The 25,080-nt window shown below is 36.0% G+C and overlaps 1 protein-coding gene across 1 annotated transcript in view; it reads left to right on the forward strand.

The window, feature by feature from the left end:
* Positions 1-25,080, forward strand: part of LOC107085524 (proteasome activator complex subunit 4B-like) — a 60,182-nt gene that overhangs the window by 15,179 nt on the left and 19,923 nt on the right. The window contains exons 14-34 of the mRNA XM_015375884.1: positions 1,975-2,039; positions 2,270-2,420; positions 5,096-5,194; positions 5,360-5,429; positions 7,682-7,749; positions 8,177-8,380; positions 10,995-11,152; positions 11,430-11,525; positions 11,607-11,662; positions 11,777-11,833; positions 11,911-11,966; positions 12,433-12,531; positions 12,634-12,696; positions 12,809-12,904; positions 12,992-13,123; positions 15,105-15,314; positions 15,402-15,538; positions 16,459-16,512; positions 18,565-18,694; positions 23,066-23,147; positions 24,524-24,677. Of these exons, the coding sequence (XP_015231370.1) occupies positions 1,975-2,039; positions 2,270-2,420; positions 5,096-5,194; positions 5,360-5,429; positions 7,682-7,749; positions 8,177-8,380; positions 10,995-11,152; positions 11,430-11,525; positions 11,607-11,662; positions 11,777-11,833; positions 11,911-11,966; positions 12,433-12,531; positions 12,634-12,696; positions 12,809-12,904; positions 12,992-13,123; positions 15,105-15,314; positions 15,402-15,538; positions 16,459-16,512; positions 18,565-18,694; positions 23,066-23,147; positions 24,524-24,677 (2,237 nt within the window). The remainder of the gene's footprint in view (positions 1-1,974; positions 2,040-2,269; positions 2,421-5,095; positions 5,195-5,359; positions 5,430-7,681; positions 7,750-8,176; positions 8,381-10,994; positions 11,153-11,429; positions 11,526-11,606; positions 11,663-11,776; positions 11,834-11,910; positions 11,967-12,432; positions 12,532-12,633; positions 12,697-12,808; positions 12,905-12,991; positions 13,124-15,104; positions 15,315-15,401; positions 15,539-16,458; positions 16,513-18,564; positions 18,695-23,065; positions 23,148-24,523; positions 24,678-25,080) is intronic.

Genomic DNA, 25,080 nt, shown 5'->3' on the forward strand with positions numbered 1-25,080 from the left:
AGATATGAGAATAGCAGCATAGTGTCGGCATATGGGAAAACATTGTCTGGTCCTGGAGCTTAGTCTTTTGATGCTGGAAAACCTTACTTATATCTTACTCTAATATCTTAAGTCCAGGGAGAGGGTCTTAGGAGGGGAACCTGGCTGGTGCATGGGGACCTTTTCGGTCAGAGTGAGTTTTAGGGAAGTTTACTACTTTTGGTAGGTACTTTCAAGGTTGTCTGCCACGTGAGGATTCTCCTTTGGTTTTGGGATTGGCTCCTGCAGTTAATTTTGTTTTTCAGATCTATACAGTCTGATGCAGAGTCCTTTTCTTAACTGCACAGATCCCCTCACTCAATCTGTTCCATGCCATTTCACTTGCTCGCCGAGGCAATATCCGACTGAAACAGACACCAGTGGATTTAAGAAAGTCAGAGTTTTTAGGAGTATCAAAGCAGAAGTTATCCATTTTGTTAGTCACAGATGGGGCATTAGCCAGGTGGGTTGAGGGCAGTGGTGCATGCAGTTCCTGCTGCCAAAGCTTCACATTTTTTCCCCTTCCAGTAAGTCCCATAGATGGCTGTAAAACAAAGCACAAGAGAGCAAAGTGACAAGGCTGCCATTACAAACATGCAAAGAGCTAGCCAGCAGTAATAAGAGATATTTTATCGTTATTCAGTAAATGAGGGTAACACAGCTAAGTACAATTTAGAGAAGCCAATTATCCTAAAATCATGATTTTGGATTGTGGGAGGAAGCTGAGGTACCCAGAGATAGCCCATGCATGCACAGAGAGAACATCCAAACTCCATGCAGGGAACCAAAACCTATAACCTTCTTGCTACAATGCAACAGCACCCCCACTACCCCACCATGCAGCCTAATCAAATTAATCTATCATTTGAATATAATCTAACAATTGTTTTATTATTTTAATTATGTATAATCTGGACTTGTAGGACTGTGAGTATTGAAAAGAGGACTGACATGCTTCTTTTTCAGGGTAATTTAACAAGAATTAGGTTATGAAGTTCTACCTGAAGACCACACACTAATAACCCTGACTGGCATTTATTTACCATCTGAAAGCCTCCCGTTAATAATTTGAATGATCTTGTTTTTCAGAACTTGTACAAATAATCCCTTCAGATCATATTATTTGCTTTGTTTATTATTCATGCACATTTCTAAGCGTTTGGTCAGAATAGGTTCAAGTCAGTTTTACAAAGAGATGCTTCAGAAGCTCCCACCATTTCATCTTGTTTCTTGTCTTTCTGACAGTTAAAAGAAAAACTCCAATTACTTTAATGTTCCCACCATAAATGATCAGATGTCAGCACAGCTTAGCATAAAGCCCCAAAATAGCTTATCTGTATAAATGCATCAGAAAATAACTAATAATAAGAATTCAACTTAAAACAGCGATAATCACCTGCTTATTTATTGTTGTTTTTTTCAGTTGGCACGAAAGCCAAATCTTAAAAACACTACTTTCATCATGTTTTTTCTAGTATGGGGGACACAGAGTGGCATTTTGTGCATCCTTCCACCGTCTGTGTTAATCTACTTATCTTCATATTTAAGAGAGGATAGCTGCTGCGTTTGACGGGGATGTTTAATCCCTCCAGACTGTGCATGGTCTCGTATTGTGTCTCCTCTGAGATGGCATCCAGGGGAGGGGTAGGATTGACAGGACTCACATAGATGGGCAGTGGGCCTCTTTGAGCCTTTCTGAAGCCTTCGCCCAATCTTAACTAGAAATCCTGGCAACCCAGCAGTAAAAACTCAATTTCAATCTCTTCTTATCCCAGATATGTTCTTGTACTCATAAAGATACCCTAAAGATACCAGGCAAATAGAAAAAAAATACCTTGAGTTTCACATACATAAAATGTATTTCCATAGTCACTCTTTTTTTGTTGGGGGATTAAGTCATAAAAACAAATCATAGACATATTATAGAAACACATTACCTACATTTTTCCCCTGCAGATTGAAAAAGATCTTTGCTTTGCCTCAGCTGGCTTTGAAGACTTCGTGCTGCAGTTCCTGGACAGGTAAAGATAAATTAGCAAGTCGGCCTGTCACTCTGTGGAGCTTTGTTGTCATACTCTGAATACGAATGTGTCTCTCTGTTTGAAATGCACTAGACTTCCAGCTTCTGAAGTGAAAAGACTTTTTTTTTTGTACGTGTGTGTGCTTTTTAATCATATCGTTGTTGACATTTTCATCACAGACAAGTGTTTTAGGTGTGTGTTTTTGTGCGTGTGTGCGTGTGCTCGTGCAGATGTTTTGCTTTGATAGACAGCAGCACTCTTGAGCAGACGAGAGATGAGACAGAGACGGATACCCAGACTCATCTGGAGAGCCTGGTGGAGCTGGGACTGTCCTCCACCGTTAGTACGATCCTAACACAGTGCTCCATAGAAATCTATAAGGTAGTGCAGAATTACACTGATACACACATTTCTCAATGATAACAACCCTTCAGTGTGCTGTGACCTTTAAAAGGTCTGTTTTTAGTTTCAGATTCTTGAAAGCAAACTTCTTGCAGTGAGTGGTGGGATATTTTATTAACATTTGTTCTCCGTTATATTCTCTGAAAGGTTTTTGCTTGATTTGTGAAAAGTTGAAATTCATTACCTATTAACATATTAAATAGCTAGCATGTGATGTTGATGGTAAATATTTGTAAATATTCCGGAAAATGCCCCATTGTGAGAGGTACCATAAAGGCCGCTTTCTCTCAGGTTTTTATATATATATATATATATATATATAAATATTTTACATTAAGTTGCAAAACATTTTCGGAGGGTTGCAGGCTAAGAAAGTTGTCCAGAATAAACTTCTCATATAAAAGGTTTAGGTCTAAGTCAGGATTTGTGAGGGAAAAAAAAGAAAAAAACCAACAAACTTTTTGGTTTCAAAACTTAATCCTATTATTATAGAAGAAAATATTGAAGTAAAAAATATTGTGCTCTTCACATTAAAAATAAAAAAGCAAAACCAAAATCTGCTAGTGGGAATATTCATGTAGATTAAAGATTCTGAAAAATAGAGCCAATCTAAGTAAGTCCAGATGGACTACTATTGATTTGAGAGCCAACTGAAGAAACTAAAATCTGTCAAGTGTAAAAGCAATATCAGCAAAAGCAAAGTAATTATTTCAATTCAAAAGTTAAGAAAAAAAAAGAACAGAGAAAAAACTAAAGAAAAATTGTTTTAAAAATGGTTAAATTTAATGTGTTGGACCATGGCATACAACATTATCATAATACTTAGCATTTTTTTTCTCAACAGCCATAAAAATGAGTGCACTCAGTTGTATTTTTGACATAATATGTTTATTTATGCATATTATATGACTATATTTGCAATATAATCATGTTTGCGCTGACATCTTTTAATTAGACTAATATAAAAAAAAAATAAGTAATCCTTTCTTGAGTTTTGTTTTCGTTATATTAATTCAACTGAGTGCAGACAGATTTGATAGGACTAGGTGCAGACATATTGGTAACATTGGGACAGAGGTGTCAAGTAACGAAGTACAAATACTTAATTACTGTACTTAAGTACACTTTCTAGGTATCTATACTTTACTCCATTACTTATTTTTCTTCCTACTTCTGACTTCTACTCATTACATTTTCACACAAGTATCCGTATTTTCTATTAGTTACATTTTTAAAACAAACATTATTCATTACTCCTCACTTCCGTTTAACGTTTAAAAATATTAATTTCACGTCATGTGCGCCATCCAATGTAGATCATTGGCACCATCCACATCCAATGAAAACTAGTGTAATTTGATGAGTCATATAACACAAACACTAATTGGTTAGCTAAAGGAAATCATCAGAGGCAAGCAGGTGTTCTTGTCTATGTTCTTGTCTATGCCATACTACAATATTGGATTCAGAAAAAGATGTTAAAATGTCTGAAAGGTCGGACAAAGACGAGACCGTATTGGGAGATGGAGACGCAGGCCAACAAGACCTCCCTCATCCTTGGCCTTAAACTGAACATTTAATTCATATAGTGACATCTGGCTGTTTTTTTTAAAGGTTACTTTATACTTTTATACTCTAAATAGCTTTTGGAGCGCATACTTTTTCCCTTTTACTTGAGTAAAGAGGTCAAGTTGATACTTTAACTTTTACCAGAGTGTTCTTAAACTGCAGTATCTATACTCCTACTTAAGTAAAAAAAAAATTGTGTACTTTTGACACCACTGCATTCGGAAGTATGACTCCTGGTATTCTCAGGACTTACATCTCCTTCAAGCATTAGAACAAGGGCTCCCAAAGTAGAGATGGTTTTAACTATCATTAGAAGGCAATCCCAGAAGGGCGCATTAAAAAAACAAAGATACCATAAAATATGCAGATGTTACATTAATGTATTTATTCCATTCCATTTATTCAAAATTAAATATACCAGTAAATTGAAAAGTATACAACTAAATAAATAAATGCCCATCTAATAATTAAAAAATGCCTTTAAATGATAAATTTAGGACTTTTAAATATATATTTTATTTGAAATAAGAACATATACTTCATTTTATATACAGAAATGACCATAGTGGGAAGCAATTATATGTCTCTTAAGGGGGTTGTCACTGTGTTGCATTTTTATTTTTGGGGTAACAGTCTAAAGAAGTGTGGGAGGCCTGCAATAGAAGACTGTATACAGTAAGAGGCTAATCGTAATATATGTCATATGTACTTAAAGTTACTGTTCAGTATGACTAAATCTAATTAGCTATGCTGAACGAGGCATAAGTAGTCTTAGCGTGATGGTAATATTTTCTTTTTTATGACAAACAGTCTGGAGAGAATTATAAAGTGTAGCCTGTTGGATTAAATCTTACAAATTTGTAAGATAAATTAAATCTAAAATAGAAATTATTGAAAATAAGAACTTCAGAGTCCACAAAAAAATTGAATGAGAGAGAAAAAAATTATGGAAAGTTTAACCTTTTTGTATTAATAATGCAGTGAAAACTAATTGCCTGCACGAAAAAAAATTGGGAGAAAAAATGAGTGTGTGCTCACAGTGTTTACAAGTTATCTGATATTTCATTAAAATGTCGTTTGATCAGGTTGCTTTGCAGAAGCTGTATAACTTTGCCACCTCCAACATCTTTGAGACGTGTGTGTCTGGCAGGATGGTGGCTGACATGTGCCGGGCTGCAGCAAAGGTAATATATCCCTCATCCTTTTTTTATTCATAAATCTAATGCACATTGCTTTAGTCCTAATTTCCTAATGTTGCCCAGTTCACATTCATTGTCTCTGCATGAATGTCTCTAAATATGTATCATTTTGTATATCTGGATGCTTTTTGCATGTTTTTCTGTTTGCAGTGTCACCCTGCTGAGTCTCTCCGTCTGTTTGTCCCTCACTGCTGCACCATCATTTCCCTCATTACTGACAGTCAGTACCACAGTGTGTAGAATAGATCTGTGCGTAAAGAGGATGTGATGCGGCATACATGAACACTATCTAAGGGCTTCGTTGAGCTACAGTATGAATGGGTTTATAGTAGAGTTTCTTCAATTATACATCAAAGCTGAAAAAAGGCATTAAGGCTGCTCCACATTAAAATTTATGGCCCATATAAGATCAAATAAGCCATCATTTGAGTTTTTAGCAGCTAATACTATAAATTGGTCTGCAAAGTAAACACATTTTAAGACCTATAAACTCTTGGTTGACTTGGCCGGCAAAGTACACCATCTATAAACCAAAACAGCATAAGTTATTTCCATGCACATACAGTAAGTACCGTAATCAGCTGTGCTTTTTATTAAAGAATTTCTAATTAAAGCCATTCTCATTTTGCAAATCTGAACGTCTTACCGTAGTTTATAGGTATTGGCATCCATTAGGAAAATTCTTCATCACTTTTTATGTCAAAGCTGTTTTAATCATGGGCCAGTCTAACTGACAGTTTTCACAAAAACATTTTCAATGTAGCTTTTCAGACTAAAGGAAGCAATCAAAGCCTGTAGTTGATTAAAAATCCAAGTCTATGTTTTCAAGTTTCTCTTTTTTCTTTCCCCATACCTTAAAATGATTAATTGGTTATCTAAAATGGTTTGGCTGCCTTTTTTTTTAGGTGCAATATTTTAGTTTTAATTAAGATCTAAAATAACCTTGAAATCCAACTAACCAAAAAAGTACCCAAACATTAGCATATACTTCTTCCTGTGTTTTTATAGTTTTCTGTAACCTAAAGCATGCAAATTAACCTAACTGGTTCTGTAGAGAGGATATTATTGCAGCATTATAGAAATAAAAAAATAAATTATTTCAGAAGTGGAAATTTGAAAAAGAAAAAAAGTTATTTTATAGTGTTTATGTAGAAGCTTTATATAAATCAATATTTTTTATAGTATAATATTTTTTTTTCAAAGGAGATTTTAGCTGGTGTCATTTTTAAATAGTGTTTTCAGCGACACAATTCATAACCTTTTTTTTCTCCAGATTTGTTTAATAAAAAAAGCAAAGATCTTCCCGTGCTAGCCTCAATAATTCAGACTCTTTAAACACAGAGGGCTCCTTGTCTATATGCTTCAAACCATGAGCCAATCAACTACATTAGATTTAAAGCTGTGAAAATCTAAGAGAAGTTTGACAAAATTAAAAATTTAGAAAGGATGTCTTCAACAGGGGGTCCGCGCCCCCTATGGGGTCCACAGAGGTACTGCATGAGGGTTGTGAAAGTTTTGGTTAATGAGATTGTTTTTATTTTTATATTCCCCCCTGCAATTTTTTCCACTAGTTGAAACGTTATTAAATACACATTAACATGAATGCAAGACACTGTAGTAAACAGATCAATGGAGGCAGAAGATGTCTTTTAGTCATCAATGCACACATTCAGTGACGTACAGGAGCTCTTTCAAGCTGGGCACCTTTTCATTCACAACACCTGTTCCAATAATGAGGAATCAGAATCAGAAATACTTTAATAATCCAAGGGAGAAATTACTTTCATTACATGACTTCATGTGCAATAGATTGATATAGAACCAGTTTGATATAACACAATTTTATACAATCTATATATAATTAGGGGGTCACTGCTACATCTCACCGTTGTTTGGGGTTCCTTGGCCTGGAAAACATTGAAGACCCCTGATCTAGAAAATGAAACCTATAAAAATGATGATAGGACAGTGAGGGTTCATTCTTAATTAAAAAAATTTAAGCCCATAATTTTGAATGAAGATTAGCAAAGGAGCTTAAATTGGTATGCATGCATGCCAACCTTGATTAATCCAAAAAACAATAATAATAGTTTATAATAGTATATAATAATAATTTAGCAAATTTAGTAACAGATACATTTACATATCTACCAATGAAAAAACAAATTTGACATAATAGTTTTAGTGTCCTTTTAACCTTTTATCTGCCTTGGCCAACTCCAGCCTGCATTTTCCTATGCAAATGATCATTCATTTGGTTGACCAGGCAGTTCAAGGGTTTTAAAGTCTGCTACAACCGATAATTAATTGTAATTTGATTAGTAAATGTAAAACCAATTTTTAATGAAAGGATAAAATACTTAACTGATCCAAAAGAAATGACACCCAGGATTATGCCAATATTTGCATGAAGAATTAAATATTTGAGGGAAATGAAAAAATCACTTTGTGCTTTAATCTGTGTGAGTGTAGATGTGGAGTTGCGGAACGAAGATGAGCTGGACAAGGAGCTTCTGTGGAAACTCCAGCTGCTCTCTGAGGTGAGAGGACTCTATTAAAGCAGTTTAAGCACATTTACCTATTGTCTCTCTATCCTAGGAATTTGTATTCATTCTCAAAATAACAAGAAAACAGATGCTTGGCACCATTTTAACATTTTTTTTTCTGAGAAAAAGAGTTGAACAGTCATTTTAGGATTATAGAAAGGATATTATAAAAGGAAAATGACTTGCCAAAAGACATTTCTTACTGTGTGCACTGTTCAAGGTCATAAATATCAGAGCGCTTTGTCGTTAACCAGAACATATTGACACTCTTTCAAGTATTTTTTATTACTCCTTGGAGCAAAACGCGAGGCTGAGCAAGCCAGACGCAGTGATTTACCGGAGATATTCAAAATTTAAGGCGCATCTCTCCAATGAATTGAATGTTCTCTCCTATGTGTGCGTGCGTCTGTGCTGTGTTTAGGTAATCCGTGTGGATGGTGAACAGCTGCTTAAATACCAGGGGGAGCTGGAGCGCATCCTGCATGTGTGTTTGAGGCTTCGCTGTAAGCAGGCCTACACACTTGCTTGCAGCCTGTTGGAGCACACACTCCGGTCACTGTCTCTCATCTATCCCACCGAGTACCGCAGTACCTCTAGGGGCTTTAATACCGACCTCCCCATTCGGGTAAAAACACACTCAAACTTTTGCAAATCACAGAAAAAGAACAACACTATGACAACCATCATTATCTAATAGTAAAAACTAAAGACAAATACATCCTTTAGAGACTAAACGGCTATTAAATAGAATTTTCTTCCAAATATTCTTGGCTGAAATTGGGTCATTAAAATACTGAAGCTGGAATCATAGATGGATTGTTGATTGATTTAAGTACTTTGGAAATTTAAAGATTAGTAAATCAAACATCAAAACAATGGGAAAACATAATGATACGTTAACATGATCTTTAGACTTAGCTTTTAAATAACACAACCTTCTTGTTCTATTTGAAATTATTTTGATAAGTGTCTTATCAAGCTCTATGATTTTTTATCCTTGTATCAGGTTGACTTCTTTGAGAGGAATGTTTTATTTTCACCACTTAAACTCTGACTCGTGAGCTATTAAGGCTTAGAAAGGCTTGCAGATTAAGGTTACGAATCTGCTCCCACATAGAAAAAAATTTAAATAGAATCTTTAGGCAGTTTTCTAGCAGCCTGTCACATATATAAAAGAAAAACATAGATCATACAAAATGACTCACATGAAATACTGTAGCACTTCAGTAAGAGCAAAGTGATTTTCAAAAAAGCTTTGAGTTACTTGACATTTATTAGATCTTTTATGTGTTTTTTGTTGTTGCTACAGAAGGACAATAAATTCTCACCGTTTTAAAGCTTGAGACATCTGTTTATTTCTTATATTGATTTGTTTCTTTTGATAACCTACTCAGCACAATATGCTGTTATTGTCTGACACAATGGGTAGTAAATAGGTAAAAAAACAGCCGAATTCCACAGTAAATAATTTGAAAGACTTTCAGAATCCCTGAAGAACCATTGAACCATTGTTACGAGGGTTGAAAAACATAAAGGAGTTACAGAAAGCTGAAGGCATCAAAAGAAAAAAGATGGCAAACCTAAAGAGACTTTAAGATAACTTATTTACAGTATAACTACAGAGCATTTTTTTAAATATTGTGAGAGATGATGCAATTATATGTTTTTGCCCGGTTTTTGATCTTTGTTTTTTGTTTTGTACAGCTTTGTGCTAAAGAGATTATGTTTATTCTGATTTCTCTTTAACAACTTCAATATAAGAAACATGACATATCATTGCAAATTCTCAGTCAAGTCATGGCAACCTCAAAACAAGCATAGGTAAGAGGCAGTCAGACTTTAGCTCAGCTTTTCTGAAAACATTTCCACACCGGCAGGAGTCTTTGTCAGCTCACACTAGAGTGAAAGCCAGAACATACCTGTTGCGTAAAACTTTTTTAATCTCCGATGCGATTTTTTCCATGTCAAACTGACTGCGTATATGGAGGCTCTGACTATAGGCAGGGTGGGCAGATCTGCACACATTTTTTTTCACGTCTGTCTCTGTGCTATACATAGATTAAAACAATCTCCTACATTTGACTTGGACAGATTATAGAAAGTCATAAAAATAAAAAAAAAAGAGTCTGTGCTGCATTTCAAACCAGACCATATAGAGAATGTTCATATGCCTATATGATGATAGATTTGGGAAGTTTTTCTTTCCTTTTTCATACAGAGGTGAGAGAGACACCTGCTTTTACCTGCTCTGTTTGCCCCTCGTTATTTTATTTTTCTTGTAAGAATCAAAGAGGATCAATATTTTACTATATCCCTTTTTTTTTCTTCTCCTAAAGTTATTTTTTTAAGCTTTGAACTCAATGGTAATCCAGACATTTAGAATTGAAAAAGTTTCCTGGACAGGAAACGAAACATCTTCAAACAAAGAAAACAAACTCCAGTGGTTTTTTTTTTTTTTTTAAACGTTTCAATACGAAATTTTGGGTTTTACGAAAATCCCCCTCAGTTTCTCAGAAACTCTTTACACATAAGGAATTATGGTGTTTTTGCATCTATTTTCTCCTCTGTTCGAGATGCAGTTTTATTCTTTCTGCTTTTTTTTTCTTTTTTGGAAAATAGCGTTTAGTAGGACATCATTCGTTTTTTTACAAGAGCAAAAGCTGAAATGTTTCCCCCGACTGAACTCAACATTAGTTATTTATTTTATTAAAAAAAGAAAGAGGAGCATTAGACTTAAATTAAAGTAATGGTATGCAGGAACATATTAATGAACCAATATGAACATAAAGGAACAGTGAAAATAGTTGATCGGTTTGTGACAGAACTTAAGTTGATCTCAATTTTCTTCTCTTCCAATGATTTTTATCCCTGGTTCTTAATAAATGTGCAAATATTTTTGTTGTATTTGTGCAGAAATAGTAACTGTTTCTCTAACTGCCCGTTACGTATCTATGATTCATCTAATGCATCTAATACCTTTTTCAATTCGATTTAATCCTATTCTTAATTTAGTTTTTTAATTCCTAAAAGCGTCGCCAATTCGATTTTTGGTGTTGTTTTCTTCGTCTATTAGAGGTGTTCTTTTCCATTTCATCTGTTTAAAACATTTAAATCCTCAGTAGATGTACCATGTCTGTGGTTTTGAGGTTAACTGGTTGTGCTGGTTTGCCTGCCAGTTGTTCCAGTGGAAAGAAAAAGTGGCACAGAATCTGTATAGTTCACTGGGTCTCTTCCTGCAGGATTGGGGCCGAGCTGGAGATGTGGCAGCTTTGGGTGTGTGTTGGCATGTTCCGTGCCAGGAGGAGAAAAACTTTGTTTGCCAGCTGTTGTCGTCGCTCTTGCTTCCCCAGCTGCATCGAATCAAAGGCCACGTGTCTGGAGATCAGCCAATGACCAGGTGTGCAGTCTTTAGTTTAACTTTCAGCTCCATAGGCAAAATCCAGCACCTACTCACATACAAGCAAAATAAACAGAACTGTGGCCCTTTGATGGATGAGTTTTTTCCCACACCAAAAGATACTATATGTATGTTTTAACCATCCGTCCTGACTCCTTCATCAAGAAAACTCAGCAAGTAATGATGAATTAAGCAGCCCAAAATGTTGAAAAGATATTGTAGTTTTGCCAATCACATACTGCAGTGGAAAGATTGAGATCTAGTGTTTCTATTACAGGGAGGAGTTGTGGCAGAGCCTCGCCATCGTGCAGCACTGCCTTCTCGGGGCTGGGAGCATGCTGCCCCCATTGGATGGAGTGCACGTCCCTGACCTGTGAGGCTGCAGCTGTGCACACTAATAATACGGAAACACATATTTATCTGCTGGCTTGTCTCACGATTGGCCTTTTCTCAGGGTGCCCTCCATGGTGAACCTGGGGGAGATCAAGCTGCACGTAGGAGTAGAGTACGGTAAGAAAACAGCCACATAGAGCACGATCAAAAGCACCATCAGTGTCAGTGGGCGATAAGGGCAGCTCATTCTGCATTCTGCATCTATACATCTGTGTCTTCTCCCCCCTTCAGATGATTCATGGGAAAACTACAGAGTGTCCATCTGCCAGACCATGAGATTGCTGCTTCGTGAGTGTAGATTTTCACTTAAAAACCCTCCTGTTTCTTACTGCAGTGCGAACTCTTATCTACTTTCTTTAATCCAGATCACATCCTGGAGTACTCAGAGGATGATACAAAATCCCTCTTTGTCATCATTAAGGTGCCTGATCCTGTCCTTGTTGCTGTCACAATCACTTTAGAGGGATGTCAAACGGCTGTTAAAATTAGAGGTTTTTCCAATATAAAACCTGAGACTGTTTAATGCGACACATCTTGGAAGTTTAAGGAAAAAAAGATTAAGCATTTAAAATCTGCAGAAAAACTGTTCTGTACGTTTACACAGCCTTAAACTAATATTTAGCTATTTTTTATTTAAGACACTCTTTGATTCAGTTTCAACATAAGGCATTCTCTTATGGGAGCCTGTCAGCTTAACACATCATTTGCCATCCTAAATTTGCATAAAAATTCCAAAACTTTTAAATTATAAGAACATATCTCATCAAAGGTACTTTTCAGGTGATCTTTAGCATCATATAACTCAGTTTTGATTCAGATGCATAAGTTGAACTTAACATTGCAATTAAGACATGCATAGGCCTCACTGTTCCCCATTTCGTTTGCAGATAATCAGTGACCTTATGTTTTTCTGTGGCACACACAAGAAAGACTTTGACTCACGCTGGAAAAGCTTCACACTTGTCAAGAAGTCAATGGAAAACAGGGTGAGCTGGAACAATGATGGCTCTAATTCTATTTTTTAGTGGTCAGTTTAAAATAAGTAACTTACAGGATGATTTAAAGCCATTATCATTTTTGTTCTGCAGCTTCTTGGGAAAAAGCAGCACATCAGAGCACTACTTATCGACCGGGTTTTACTCCAGCATGAGGTTCACTTAAAAGCACCTACCAAGAAACCCACACGTGACCAAAAATATATCTTCTGAATTTATTTGTAGTAACAATTCAATTCTTTTATCCTTTTTTTTTCTTTATGAGCAGATGAGAAAACTGGTGGTTGAGGGTAGTGAATACAAAGTGGTTCATCAGGAGCTGCTCTGTGATCTGCTGCTGCTTTCTACCAGCACGTACAGCCAGGTAAAAAAAAAGTCGTCTGGTTTCAGTTTTTACATGGAAGCTGGGATAAAATAGGAGCTAACTGTGGAAATGCAAATATTCCTGCAGGTACGTAGCAGGGCGCAGTGTGTGCTGATGGCAGCGATTGGAACCTATAGCTTCTCCTATAGAGACATGATTCCCCGTATGTTACAACTGCTGTCTCCACAGAATACCGCAGGCACAGAGCAGCAGTTCAAGGTACCATGAACACACAGACGTTGGGCATGTGACCCATCGGAGTCGTCTCTCTCCGTGGTGCTGAATTCTAAAAACATTTAAAGCTGTGCCCTGACTTTAATAATGCCTTTAGTAGTGTCACTGGGTTGGTAATTCTTTAGGTCTGCCATGAATTTGCATGTTAATAACTAATGGCAAAGCTGTCTTTTTCTGCTCACCTGTTTTTGCTGGACATCCCCATGCTAGAGTAAAACAGAGGGCTAAGACACACATGCACTAAAATTCACACTACTGCACTTTTGGTGTCTACTACCTCACTGTGTTTTTGTCAGGTGTTTACACAGCAGCCCTGCAGGTGGTAATTATTCACTGCTAGCTTGTTTAATAGAAAAAGAGGAAGTTCAGAGGGATTTCTTATTAGGAATTTATCTTCTTTCTTTGTCCCTGTAGTTTCTGAAGTGTGGTTTATCCTACTAGAATATATCCTCATAGAGATTCCACAAACCAAGTCATTTTTCTTTTCATCCTAATATAATTGTTCTGTTTGTTTGGCACAAAGATTTTCTGTTTTTTTATTTTTATTTATTTTTTTTTTTATCATGGCAGCACATTTTACTAAGTCTATCTAGGCTTTAAATAAAAAGTGAATGTAGTAGCCAGACATTCTGGAAAAGATTATGACATTTAGGAAATAAAAATTTCAAACCATGAATTAAACGCCAAGACTCCAGAATGGTGTCTGTACTCTATTAGGCACTAAAAGTACACAGTGCAGATACAATGAAATAAGAGTTTAATGGTAGGTCTTATGTTACCATCCATTACATATACCTCACCTTAGGTGAAGCTGAAAAAACAGGGACGCAATAATAACAGACATTACTTGAGAGGGAACTCTTAGCAGTTTATGGATATTCACCAGCAATGTCCATGTACTGGTAAATATCCATTAAAATGGATGCAAACAAATGATATAATCTTTTAAACAACAATTTTGACTAAAATACAGTTTTGCAAGTAAAATAACATAACTAATTTGGTCTTGATGAAAAATAAATTAACTATACTGTAAAGTCATTGACACCTACTCACCTGGTTTGCCACTCTTTGAGCACTAGGTGGCACCTCTGGAGAACCTGTTGATGCGTTTTAAAGCCCCAGTGGTGCCTAGTTGTGTATGTTTTTAAAACTTTAGTTTCTGTTACGGACATAAAAATAATTAGACTTATAACTTTCCATAACCATATTCTAGATGACCACTGGGGTTTTCTTTTATTGCCATGTTGTTTTTCAACTGTTGCTGTCCCACCACTCACTCTGTAGAGTACTGTACCCTAATAGGCCGTTCTTCTACTAGGATGAAATAGTAATGGGCCCTTCCTGCATTAGTTTGGTGTGTAGTGTTTTAGATAAGCAACTAATTGACTAGCGTTCTCTCTAAGTATTTAGAAAGAAACAGGGAAAACACATTTCCTTGTCTTCTTCCAAATTAGGTTGGTTATTTTCTGTGAAGGAAGTATAATCTGTCTTGTTGTTTTTTTTTTTTTTGTGTACTATGATTGTTTTATACAAACATTTTTGGATAAACCCCCTACATTACAATAAGTATCAAAAAATAAAATCAATGTACACAAGCTTTTTCTTTCAATAAAAATTTTGAAAAGCGCTATCATTGTTGTATTACAGAAATTGCAACTAAATCTGTCAATTAGATGTAGGATAGAATTTAGCTTTAAGGGTTCTGCAAGTGTGGATATTGCATGAAACATGCCATTAGACTGGAGACACTGCTTAGTTCTAAAAAGGAATACAGAAACTGATATGACATTTCCCGACATTGAGATGCTAGCGTTTATTTCTGTAGATAAAAAGGCCAATTTCTGTGGTGATAAGGGGTCTGTTTTATTACATTGTTTACATAACACCTTATTGCAGCTTTAAAATATTTTATATGGTTTTGTATGAATTTGTCTGCAGGTTACTCTTCTTGTTCTTCCTCCAGGGTGCTCTGTACTGTCTCTTGGGATCTCCAGCTGGTTTCTGTCCATCCACCACTCGGGACTGGGACTGTATTGGAGAGGTGTGGCCCACTCTGGTTCGATGCGGATTATCACACTCAGAGACCCTGGAGAAGCCATCCATCGGTCGATTGTTTGACGACATTATTGACAGAATTAACCGCCTACAAGACACCATCGGGATCTACTTTACTGTGAGCCACAAATTCAACAAAAATAAAAACAGGCATACTTTGCCTATGGTTTATTAAATGTGTCTCTTTCGTTACTTTCTTCTTTAGGTGTCAGAGAAATGTATTGAGATAGCCGATCAAATTGCTCATTCTAAAAATCCTGCACCTTGTTTGGAAATCCCATCCAAAGAGGAAATAAAAGAGGGAATTCAGCGTCAGCGAATCAGAAATGTTGTGGCTGCAAGGTAGGGATATACAAAAAAGTTCTACTGGATGTTTTCCTCCTTTAATTTAGTTAGTCTAATTTACACTACATTTATGAAAATGTTAAAATATAAAATAACATTTTTACACTATATGTAGTAGAACTACAAAAAGGTAAATGAAGAAAATTTTACGGAAAGATAGGCTTTTTTTTTAAATCCTACCTTAGTCAACTTATCTAAAAGACTGCAGAAAATCTAGTGATTTTCTGTCAATGTGGCTATTTTTGGTAGATGGTTTAATACTTCTGATTACATCCTGTGTTTCAATGGCGTAAATATCAGTAAGCAGAGACAGCATTTTCTTACGGGCCCACAACCTCTTAGGGGCTCCATCACTGACATATGGTAGGCCCCCAACGCAATTGTAGACTAGGAAACCTCTTTGCAGATGTAATGGTGCAAAAAATTCCTCTTAAACACATCTGATACTAAAATGACTGACTGAACCGTATTTATACCGCAACACATGCCAGATTTTAACATGATGGTGAGCCGTTTAAACACACCAATAGCAAAGCAGACAGTGGTACTTTGAATTACTATATTAATAACTGTGTATAGTTCATTAGACGGTTGGTAAGAAATACATTCATATACCGGTAATATGTTTTAAACCGCATTAAAGATCTTAAAAGAACAATGTATTTTAATGTTTTTTAATGCGAGTGAGAGCATGCAGACAGTATAATAATTCACGCATCATGTGCGCATTTGAACTACTGTGATTGCGCATGCACAACAGGAGAGAACGGGTCTTAGTATGTATGGGGCACATTTCGGGTCCGTTGCCGGTTGTCAGCCAATTTACAGTATGGAACTGTTGCAGTATCCTGAATCTTTATCTGGTGTTGTACTTCATATGGGGCCCACCCAGGTAATGTTGTCTGTTTTCATTACAGGAAGTATGAGAAGCTAGTCAATGACCTTTTGGACTGCCTTGAAGACAGAGACTTGTGAGTTTTCTTTTTTCTTTTTTTTTTGGCCTATTTAGACATTTGATGTCGAGAAAGAGACCCATTTATAAGAAAGAGAATACTGAAGCAATATTATTTATTGCTTAAAGGTATAGTAGAGTATTTTTTAGAATTTTTGAAAAGACCCACCCTCTCCACTTAAAAAAAATGCGCATGCACCATGTACCTGCTGCCGAGAAGGAACGCTTATTAAACATGTGTGAGAGCCTACACAAGCCCATTTTTCCTCGTGCACGCTCTGTTTAAAAGTTGCTTTTTGCATCACTCATACAAGCTTACTTTCCTAAAGAAGATTTGCAATTTTTCCACTATGTCAGACTTACCACCGGTAATTGAAAATGGTGATGAGCACATATGACGGCCTTACGTAAACATATCACCAGAATGATTGACAATTATGAGAACCACTTATTTTGATGATCCACCTGGAAAAAGAGCATCATCTACTATACCTTTATCATGCTAGCCCCTCTAGTGTTAATGAAGAAATAACAGTGATTTTATTAAGTAAGTGGATAAAAATGTATTTATATAGTACATTTTAGCAGCAAAGCAATTCAAATCTTTAAACCATCAGAACAAATGTGCTGCAATGTGCTATAAATTCTTCAATCAAATACACAGAAAATCATCAAAATGTCATAATCAAAACACAAAATCAAAAATCATTAACCAGGCACACATGATAAGAAGGGAGATGGTCAGTGTGTAATAAGATATTTTATTTAGAGCAGCTTTTCACCTGGATTTGTTTGAGGACTAATAATAAAAGGCAGCTCTAAACAAGTGGGCCTTCAGCCATGTTAAAGCTATTTAGTGTTTTTGCTGTTTTGAGGTTTACTGGGACATTGCTTCAGATTATAGCTGCATAAAATTTAAAGCTGCTTTAATATTGGTGTAAATCAACTTAAATTTTAGGTAACCAGCAAGCAATGTGTTTTATATAATTAATTTTTTGCAGTGAGGCAACTACTGAAGCACTTCATTATCGTAAAAGTGCAAAATTAAATTTTGTGTTAGCGATGAAGCACAGCTAAATGCAGATGTAAGTAAGAAAATAATCAGTTTACAGCCTCTGTTAGCGATTTCTTAAAAATTGATTAGTGAGTTTTAGATCCTTTTGACATGTTTTGGCCATTATCACTGCAGAAAAGCTACAGTAGCTATGGGAGGACTTAAGAAAAGTCAAAGTCTATGTCAATGCCTCAAAAGTTTTGGATTTTTTCTTATCCTTTTATTGACTTTCACTGCCTGGAAAAATATTCAGGCAGGTTATTTTTTGAAAGAAAAAATAAGCTACGTAAAAAGCAGCAGCAAGAAAAATTAAACACATGCTTGTTTTTAATGAATGCTTGCTTTAGAAGCTGTGGATTGCTTAAAATTTGTTTCTTTAATTTCATCACCAAAAATTAAGTGAAGTAGGCATATGAGAAATGAAAATAAATTTTTTGTTTGCATTAGTACTGCAGTACAGCAAGTTTCAATTAGAAAATTAGTAGTTTAAGGCTTTTGTAAGGTAATAATTCAAAAGATTTTTGATAGTTCTTTTATAGATTGTTACCATGAGGCTACCATGTAGGCAGCTAACTATTTAATTATTATTCAAGGACTAGAAATACGACAGCTTTGATAAAGGTAGGATTAGAAATGCAGCTAAATTATGTACCACAGAAAAAAAAAAAGTAGCAGATTAAAACTCTCACAAATGCTTGGCCTGTTTATAAGCATATCTGATTTTTTTAGGTCAATTTAGTCTCGTTATTGTTGTTCAGTGGCTTTCAGTAATGCTTCTACTTGAATATGCTGCATAATTACTATAGAATAAAACTCAATATGACATAAATAGATCCAGCGATGAGTGATATGCTGTCAAATTAGCGTTAAGGAAAACTCCTTATTAGCTATTATGAGTTTATTTTTGCCCCAGTGCCACTTTTTTAGCTGAATATATATGGTGTAGTTTAACAGGTAATTACTTTTTTGGCATCCAAAATGTTTTGCTTGGGTGCACTGTATGTCTGTTTTTTTCAGGCCCTGGAAGTTTGAGCACATGGCCACAGATCTGTTGGCTCTCCTCCTGCGAGATGATCATCCTCTTCCTCCTGACGCTGTCCTCTACTTCACACAGACTCTCGTTCATGACTCCATTAGCATACGAAAGGTCTGCATCTGTGTGTGTGTGTCTCATTATTGTGTTTTTCTTCATGGTGTATGAAATCTAAACAGTTTGCAGGTATCCACTCTTGCCTTAGGTTATAAAAATGGAAATAAGGTTGGCTAAAGTGTTTTTATTTATGCGTGTGTGTGAGAGTGCGTGCTAGTTTTCCAGATGTAACACGATACCTAAAAGCATAAATGTTCTTTTCTTTCTCATGCATGAGTTCCTTATCAGCATAGATATTGAAGGTCAGCTCTTGCATGCAAAATCAGATATTATGACAGGTTCAACACAGATGTTTGGCTTTCATCCTAACATCATTAAATGTACAAATATTGTATTTATCCTTAAAAATGATTTAATAACACCAAGCAAAGCATTACCCAAAGTTTTATTATGTTAGATTATATCTTAGCTTATGTAACAGGATATTGTGTGTGAAGAGAAAGCTATAAAGCGCAATGATTGACAACGTTTACAAAAAATATTGAGTTTTAATTTTATTTTAGGTTTGACAAATTTATTCAGTTGATTTTTACTGACCTGGACTGCCACCTTCACATTTTTTGTAAACACTGATAAAAAGGTATTAAATTATATAAATTAATTAAGAATCAGATATGGCAGCATACTGAAAAATACATCCTGTACTCTGTAGAGTTTGTTAAAGATAAGGTGGGTTGCCTTTGCAGTAGTAGCTATTTATGTCAAGCCTTTATGTAAATTTGACCATTACTGTGTAGATTCCTTTTAAAAAAATGAATGGAAGGGTTCAGTTTACACCGAAACCATTACTATCATGTCTCAAAGTTAATGAAAATGCAGGGCAACTCTATAAATCCTGGGCCATGTCTTTGTTTACTAATCGATAATAATTCTCCTAAAAATTCAACTTGGATTTATCCTGTGTTTTAGGATAAAGGCCAAAGAAACAACTAGCGATGTATATCCTTATAGCTTTTGCTTCATAATAGCAATCCCTAACAGCTGTTGATCATAATTCAGTAATGCCGGTTAAATCTTGCATAAAGCTGTAACATCAGCATTTTATCAGAGGCACAGCAGATGGTCAAACTCAGCCAGATCACAGCTGCTGCACAGCTACTTATTCTTGCTTTGTTGCTTGCAGATTTTTCTCATGCAAGTTAAAGTTTTTGTCTTCTGCTACTTCTGTTGGCTGTAGCTTGTTTAAATTTAACCAAAATTCAAAAACAACTTGGTCCTTAAACAGAAGCAAAAATAATTGATCTTTATAAGCAGATAAACTGTGACTTAAAAATGTCAGTAGAGTGAATTTAAGTGAAGCACTTACTCTTTACAGTCTTTACTAACAATGGGCCATGAAGTTAGTTTATAATACTTTGCCAGAGCATTTATGATCCTTGAACTCTTTCATTTTTTCATTTTGCAGCAATAAACTTTGCATTTTTGTGTTTTTATGTGAGATGGCATGATATTGTAGAGCATGGCTATGAAGTATAAAGAAAATGTCACATTGATTAAAAAAAAAGGCTAAAAGCAATTTCAATATGAATATACTGTAAGCCTTACTTTTCAGTAATTTCTTTCAATGACAGTTACAGCTGTATATCTTTGGGGAAGGTTCCTACCACCTTTGTGTATCTGGATCCATATTTGATCCATTAATCTTTGTAAAATAGATAAGGTTAGAGGTCGACTTTTAGGAAGGACAGTTTTTTAGGTCTTGCTCTAGATTTTCAATTGAAATCACCTCCCAGGGTTTTTGGCTAATTTAATCTTCTCAAATCTTCAATTTTGCTAATTAGTTAACTTCTGGAAACAAGTAATTGTGTTGGATACTCCCTATTGGATGCCTAGTTAAGGACCTTGATACTGATGTGCACAATCTGATGTTAGTAAAACATTGGAAAATCAAATCATCTTCCTTCCATAATTAAGGGCTGTTAGTCTATCATTTAAAGTGGCATAATCCAATAAATTAATGAAGTTACTACATAGGTGACACCTAAAAACTAGACCTAAAAAAATATATCTTTAAATGTTGACTGTCTTCAGTTTTTTTTACCACTATTTTTATCTTTTATCACTGCTGAGAACCATCCATAAACATGAGATAACTACAGGTAATCTTTCACAATATTATACTCTGGTATTCTTTATCTTTAGGAAGTAAAAAACAAGAGTTTGAAACTTAAAGGTCATATAACAGTCATCCATCTAAAGTGAAGTGTTCAATGCTCAAACTTTTAAGTTAAAAATGTGGCTCAGAGAGAACAAAAAACATTAAAGAATGTGAAGGACAACAAAAAAGAGAAGCGTGCTTTCTGGCTTAAAACAAATGTACAGCAGAGCTGAAGTCTGGCCAAAAAAGGAAAGTTTGTGATTCAGAAAGGTGACTTCAAGTTTAGCTGTGACGTATCTCTCACTCCAATTAAAATAAGATATCTAAATTCTATTATATTTGTGATACTCGAGTCTGTTTGTGTAGGAATATGTCCAAACTATTCCTGGAAGTAACCATTTAATAGATAACTCATTAGACCAATATGGGATATTCATTTTTACATTCTTTAACTCCTTAACCTGTTGCAAAAATTTATTTCAGTCTGTAATATTACAGTTCCTTGTCCTGATCTGTTATATCGGATCTATATAATTATATCAATTCTTTTGTATTTGTTTATATTCATACAGGTTTGTCCCTTTAGACTCAGTGTCTCATTTTACAAGAGAGACCCTTGTCAAACCAAAAGATCATAGCAATTTACAACAGCAATTATTGATTTAATATTGTCCCAACATACAGTTTAAATTACAAAAAGTAAGATAAGAACAAATGTTTAAATAATACAAACACATGCTATAGACCTTATCTCCAACCCTTTTAATAAAACTCTCTTCCTGTTGGAGGGGCCTGAGAAGGAAGGACCATTTCCCAGTGCTGTATGCATAGCTTGAACACTGGAGAAGAGAGCAATTGTTTGTTTTGTGCCTAAAGTAACAAGACAAGTATAATGGCACCAGATGGAGAACATGTTTATAACTAAACAATTAGCAGTGGAAGAGTCTGAGCACATGTAGTGAGGGCCAGCTTACCAACGAGTACAAGGTGAGATGGTGAGTAGTGTTTTTGCCATCTTTGATAAATTTACATGCTCCATTATACGCAGCTTCTAGCATGCATAAAGGCTAAAATAGGGTTTCATATTCACATTATCTCCAAAGTCTAAAACAGCCATGTTGGTGGCAAACACTGTTTTGGTTCCTGATACGAGAAATGTGACTTATTTCAATAAAAGAATTATAGATTGAGCTTAAGCTTTTTTTAACAAACTTTCATCATGACCTTAAAAATCAAAGTAAATATCATGGATATGTATGCCATGTTGATTATAGAATGAGACAAAATTGCTGTTCTTGTTGAGACAACAAGCAGAGGTGTATACGCAAAATACCCATTTTTTCCCCCCCTGCATTTAGTGACTGTATAAGTTAATTGAACTTTATTGATCTCACATTGGGAAAATTTTGCTCTGCATTTAACCCATCAACCTGGGGAGCAGTGGGCTGCCATTGTGGGGCGCCCGGGGAGCAGTGTGAGGTTAAGGGTCTTGCTCAGAGAGCCAGAGTGGCAGTCTGTGGCAGTGGGGCTTGAACTCAGAACCTCAGGATTCCAAGCTTTATGCCCTAACCACTAGGCCACCACTCCCCAAGTTCTGAAAGTTAACACTGAATGGTGTCAAAGGAAGACTGCAGGTATACAAAAAATCTGAATCAATGGATATAGAATGACAGTAGATCACAGAATCATCAGAATAAAGATCGCCAGCTGTATCTTTGAGACCTTGTCCCACCGCATTTATCTAAATGGTTAAAGGAGAGGGCCCTAACACTGAGCCTTGAGGGACTCCTTTTACAATGTCAAAATAACTGGATGTCAGAGCGCAAAGTCAGACATATTGTTTGCACTCTGTTGAATTATTTAAAAACAAAGCTTTGGTGTGATCTGTGAATCTAATGTCCAAAGCCTTTGACATAATATTCTATGATAAATTCCATGTCAAAAGCTTTCAACAGGTCCAAACATAGTACAGCACAGTAATTGCTTGCTTAGTGCTTCAATTACATCAGTGAGAACCTTCATAGGGTTGGAAACCCTTCTTTTATTTTTTATAAAGCCAGATTGGTAAAGTGATAAAATACTGTTGAAACATTAATGACATTTCAACAGCTTATTTATCGATTTTTCAAGCTTTTGCTAGAATATGCAATTTATCTCTTTTTTATTGGGTTTTAAAAACTGATTGAATATGGATATATGCTTCTCTGGGTTATTAGGATAGCAAATCTCTAAAGCATTTCAGTCATCAGTTTAACCTTTCTCTCCATTAGGTTGCAATCTCCGCAATGGCTGGTATTCTGAAACAGTTGAAGAGGCCAAGAAAGAAAGTGGCCATTAAGCCTTCGGATATAAGTGAGTTGATACACTCCAAAATAAATCCATGATCCAATTAGTTCTGGGATACCAGATTCCCATAAGAAAAGGGTTTTCTTGATATTTGTAAGTCACATATCGTAAATTAATACATGTGTATAATGAAAAAAAAAAGTTTTAACTGTCATTTTCAGTATATATTAGGGGTTTCTTCTAATCTTCTGCTACTCTGTACTGTCCATATTTACACATGGGGCCAATAAAATAAAAAATACACTAAAAACAGATTACTACAGTGGTTCCACATTGGGTAATAAATTGTAAAAAAACAAATTGGTTTTGTTTTTTCTCCTCCACAACTCTGGGTAATAACTAGCCCCTTTATGTATTTGGCATATTTCCCATATGTCTTGCCCATTTAAATATATATTATTTATAATCACATGATCACCTTTTCCCACATAGTGTGTCCTACTTGTTTCACTGATATGAATTATATTTATTAACCCTTCAGGGTGCCCAAAAAAAGGCCCATTGTGAACCCAACCCAGTGATCTAGGTACGCTGCTGGTTTTCAATTGGCCGTCACGTTTGGTATGGCAGGTCATAGTCAGAGTGCTGACTTGACATGGCACAAGGTCTTTTGCAATGTTGGAGATTGGGATAGTGGGTGTGGTGGTTTTTCTGATGTTATTTATGTAAAAATACAGGAAACATCTGATCCTCTGTCTTTCTAAGAAAGAACACATTTTATTTTAGGTATTCTCTAATGGGGGTGTAATGTGTTGCCTCTTGGGTGTCTTACTGCTTGGCTAATGGTAAGGGGTCATGGCCTACATTTTAAATCATGGGTTTTGGAATCTTCTGGAGTGCTGGGGCCAGATCCTGACTTAAGTGTAATTTATGAATTCCTAGGGGTGTGCACAGGTGCTTCCTAATTGAGCTATTTCAATGGATTAGTGGAGCAGTTTTGCTTTGCCTTGGCTTCACAGCTTGGTCGGTTTCATAAAGCAGTTGTGTTCTGGGTGGCCACTGTGTGGGGTGCAAAAGTCCTAGGTGTGGGTGTATGCTGGTGTCTGGGGGTTGTTGTTCTGTATCTATCCCATGTTTGGCACTTGCTGCTATGCTTTGCTTGGGTCTGTGACCTTAAATACAATCTCCCCCTTTTACATACACACAAACATCACCCACATTACTATTATAAATATTCTTCTTTTTGTTTGTCACTGTTGTCATCTCTTTACCTTTCCTCTGTCCACTCTCTATACTTGTCATTGCCACCCCAGTTTGGTGCTTGAATTAGCAGTGTGTTGTGGCTTTTCTTAACTGTGCAATAAGAGGACAATCCCATTTTGTCGGTTGGGGGATTTTTTTTTTTTGTGGGTTGTGTAATAACAGCTGCATATTCTGTTTAGGTGGGATCCAGGATCCAGAGGGGATTTGTGTCGGGGATCGAGAGGGGAACCGCTGGCTGCAGTATGACAGCAACAACCTACCTCTGAGCCAGGAGCAGTGGGACTGTCTGCAGTACGTTGAGAAAACACACTTGGGCTACTACTCATGGCCTAGGTAAATACAAAATGACTAATTGTGGTGGGTTTACAAATTGGAAGGCTGATTAACTGCTTAGTGTGAAGAAGCGAAATAGCTGATTGACTCAAGTGCCTGTTTGATTTGGAGCTGGTCTTTGTGGCTCTGCAGCCACGTTTATGTCTGACTGACTGCTGGATGACTGATTTGGGTTGCTGGATAACTTGCGGGGGGTGGAACTGACTTCCTGTCATGGCCTAGCCTAGATAAGGCAGAATGAACGACTTACTGCCTCTCCCAAATAGAGGAATTGATGTATAGGCAGAGGGTTTGCTGTCTTGGTATGCGCTCTGCCTGCTGAGTAACTGTCTTTATAATCATCCATTTATCCTTGCCGCTTATTTGAAGACACTGTGTGTCTATTGAGAATTTTTTCTTCCTT

This window comes from Cyprinodon variegatus, unplaced genomic scaffold, assembly GCF_000732505.1.
Source record: "Cyprinodon variegatus isolate N-32 unplaced genomic scaffold, C_variegatus-1.0 Scaffold127, whole genome shotgun sequence".
NCBI classification, from domain to species: domain Eukaryota; kingdom Metazoa; phylum Chordata; class Actinopteri; order Cyprinodontiformes; family Cyprinodontidae; genus Cyprinodon; species Cyprinodon variegatus.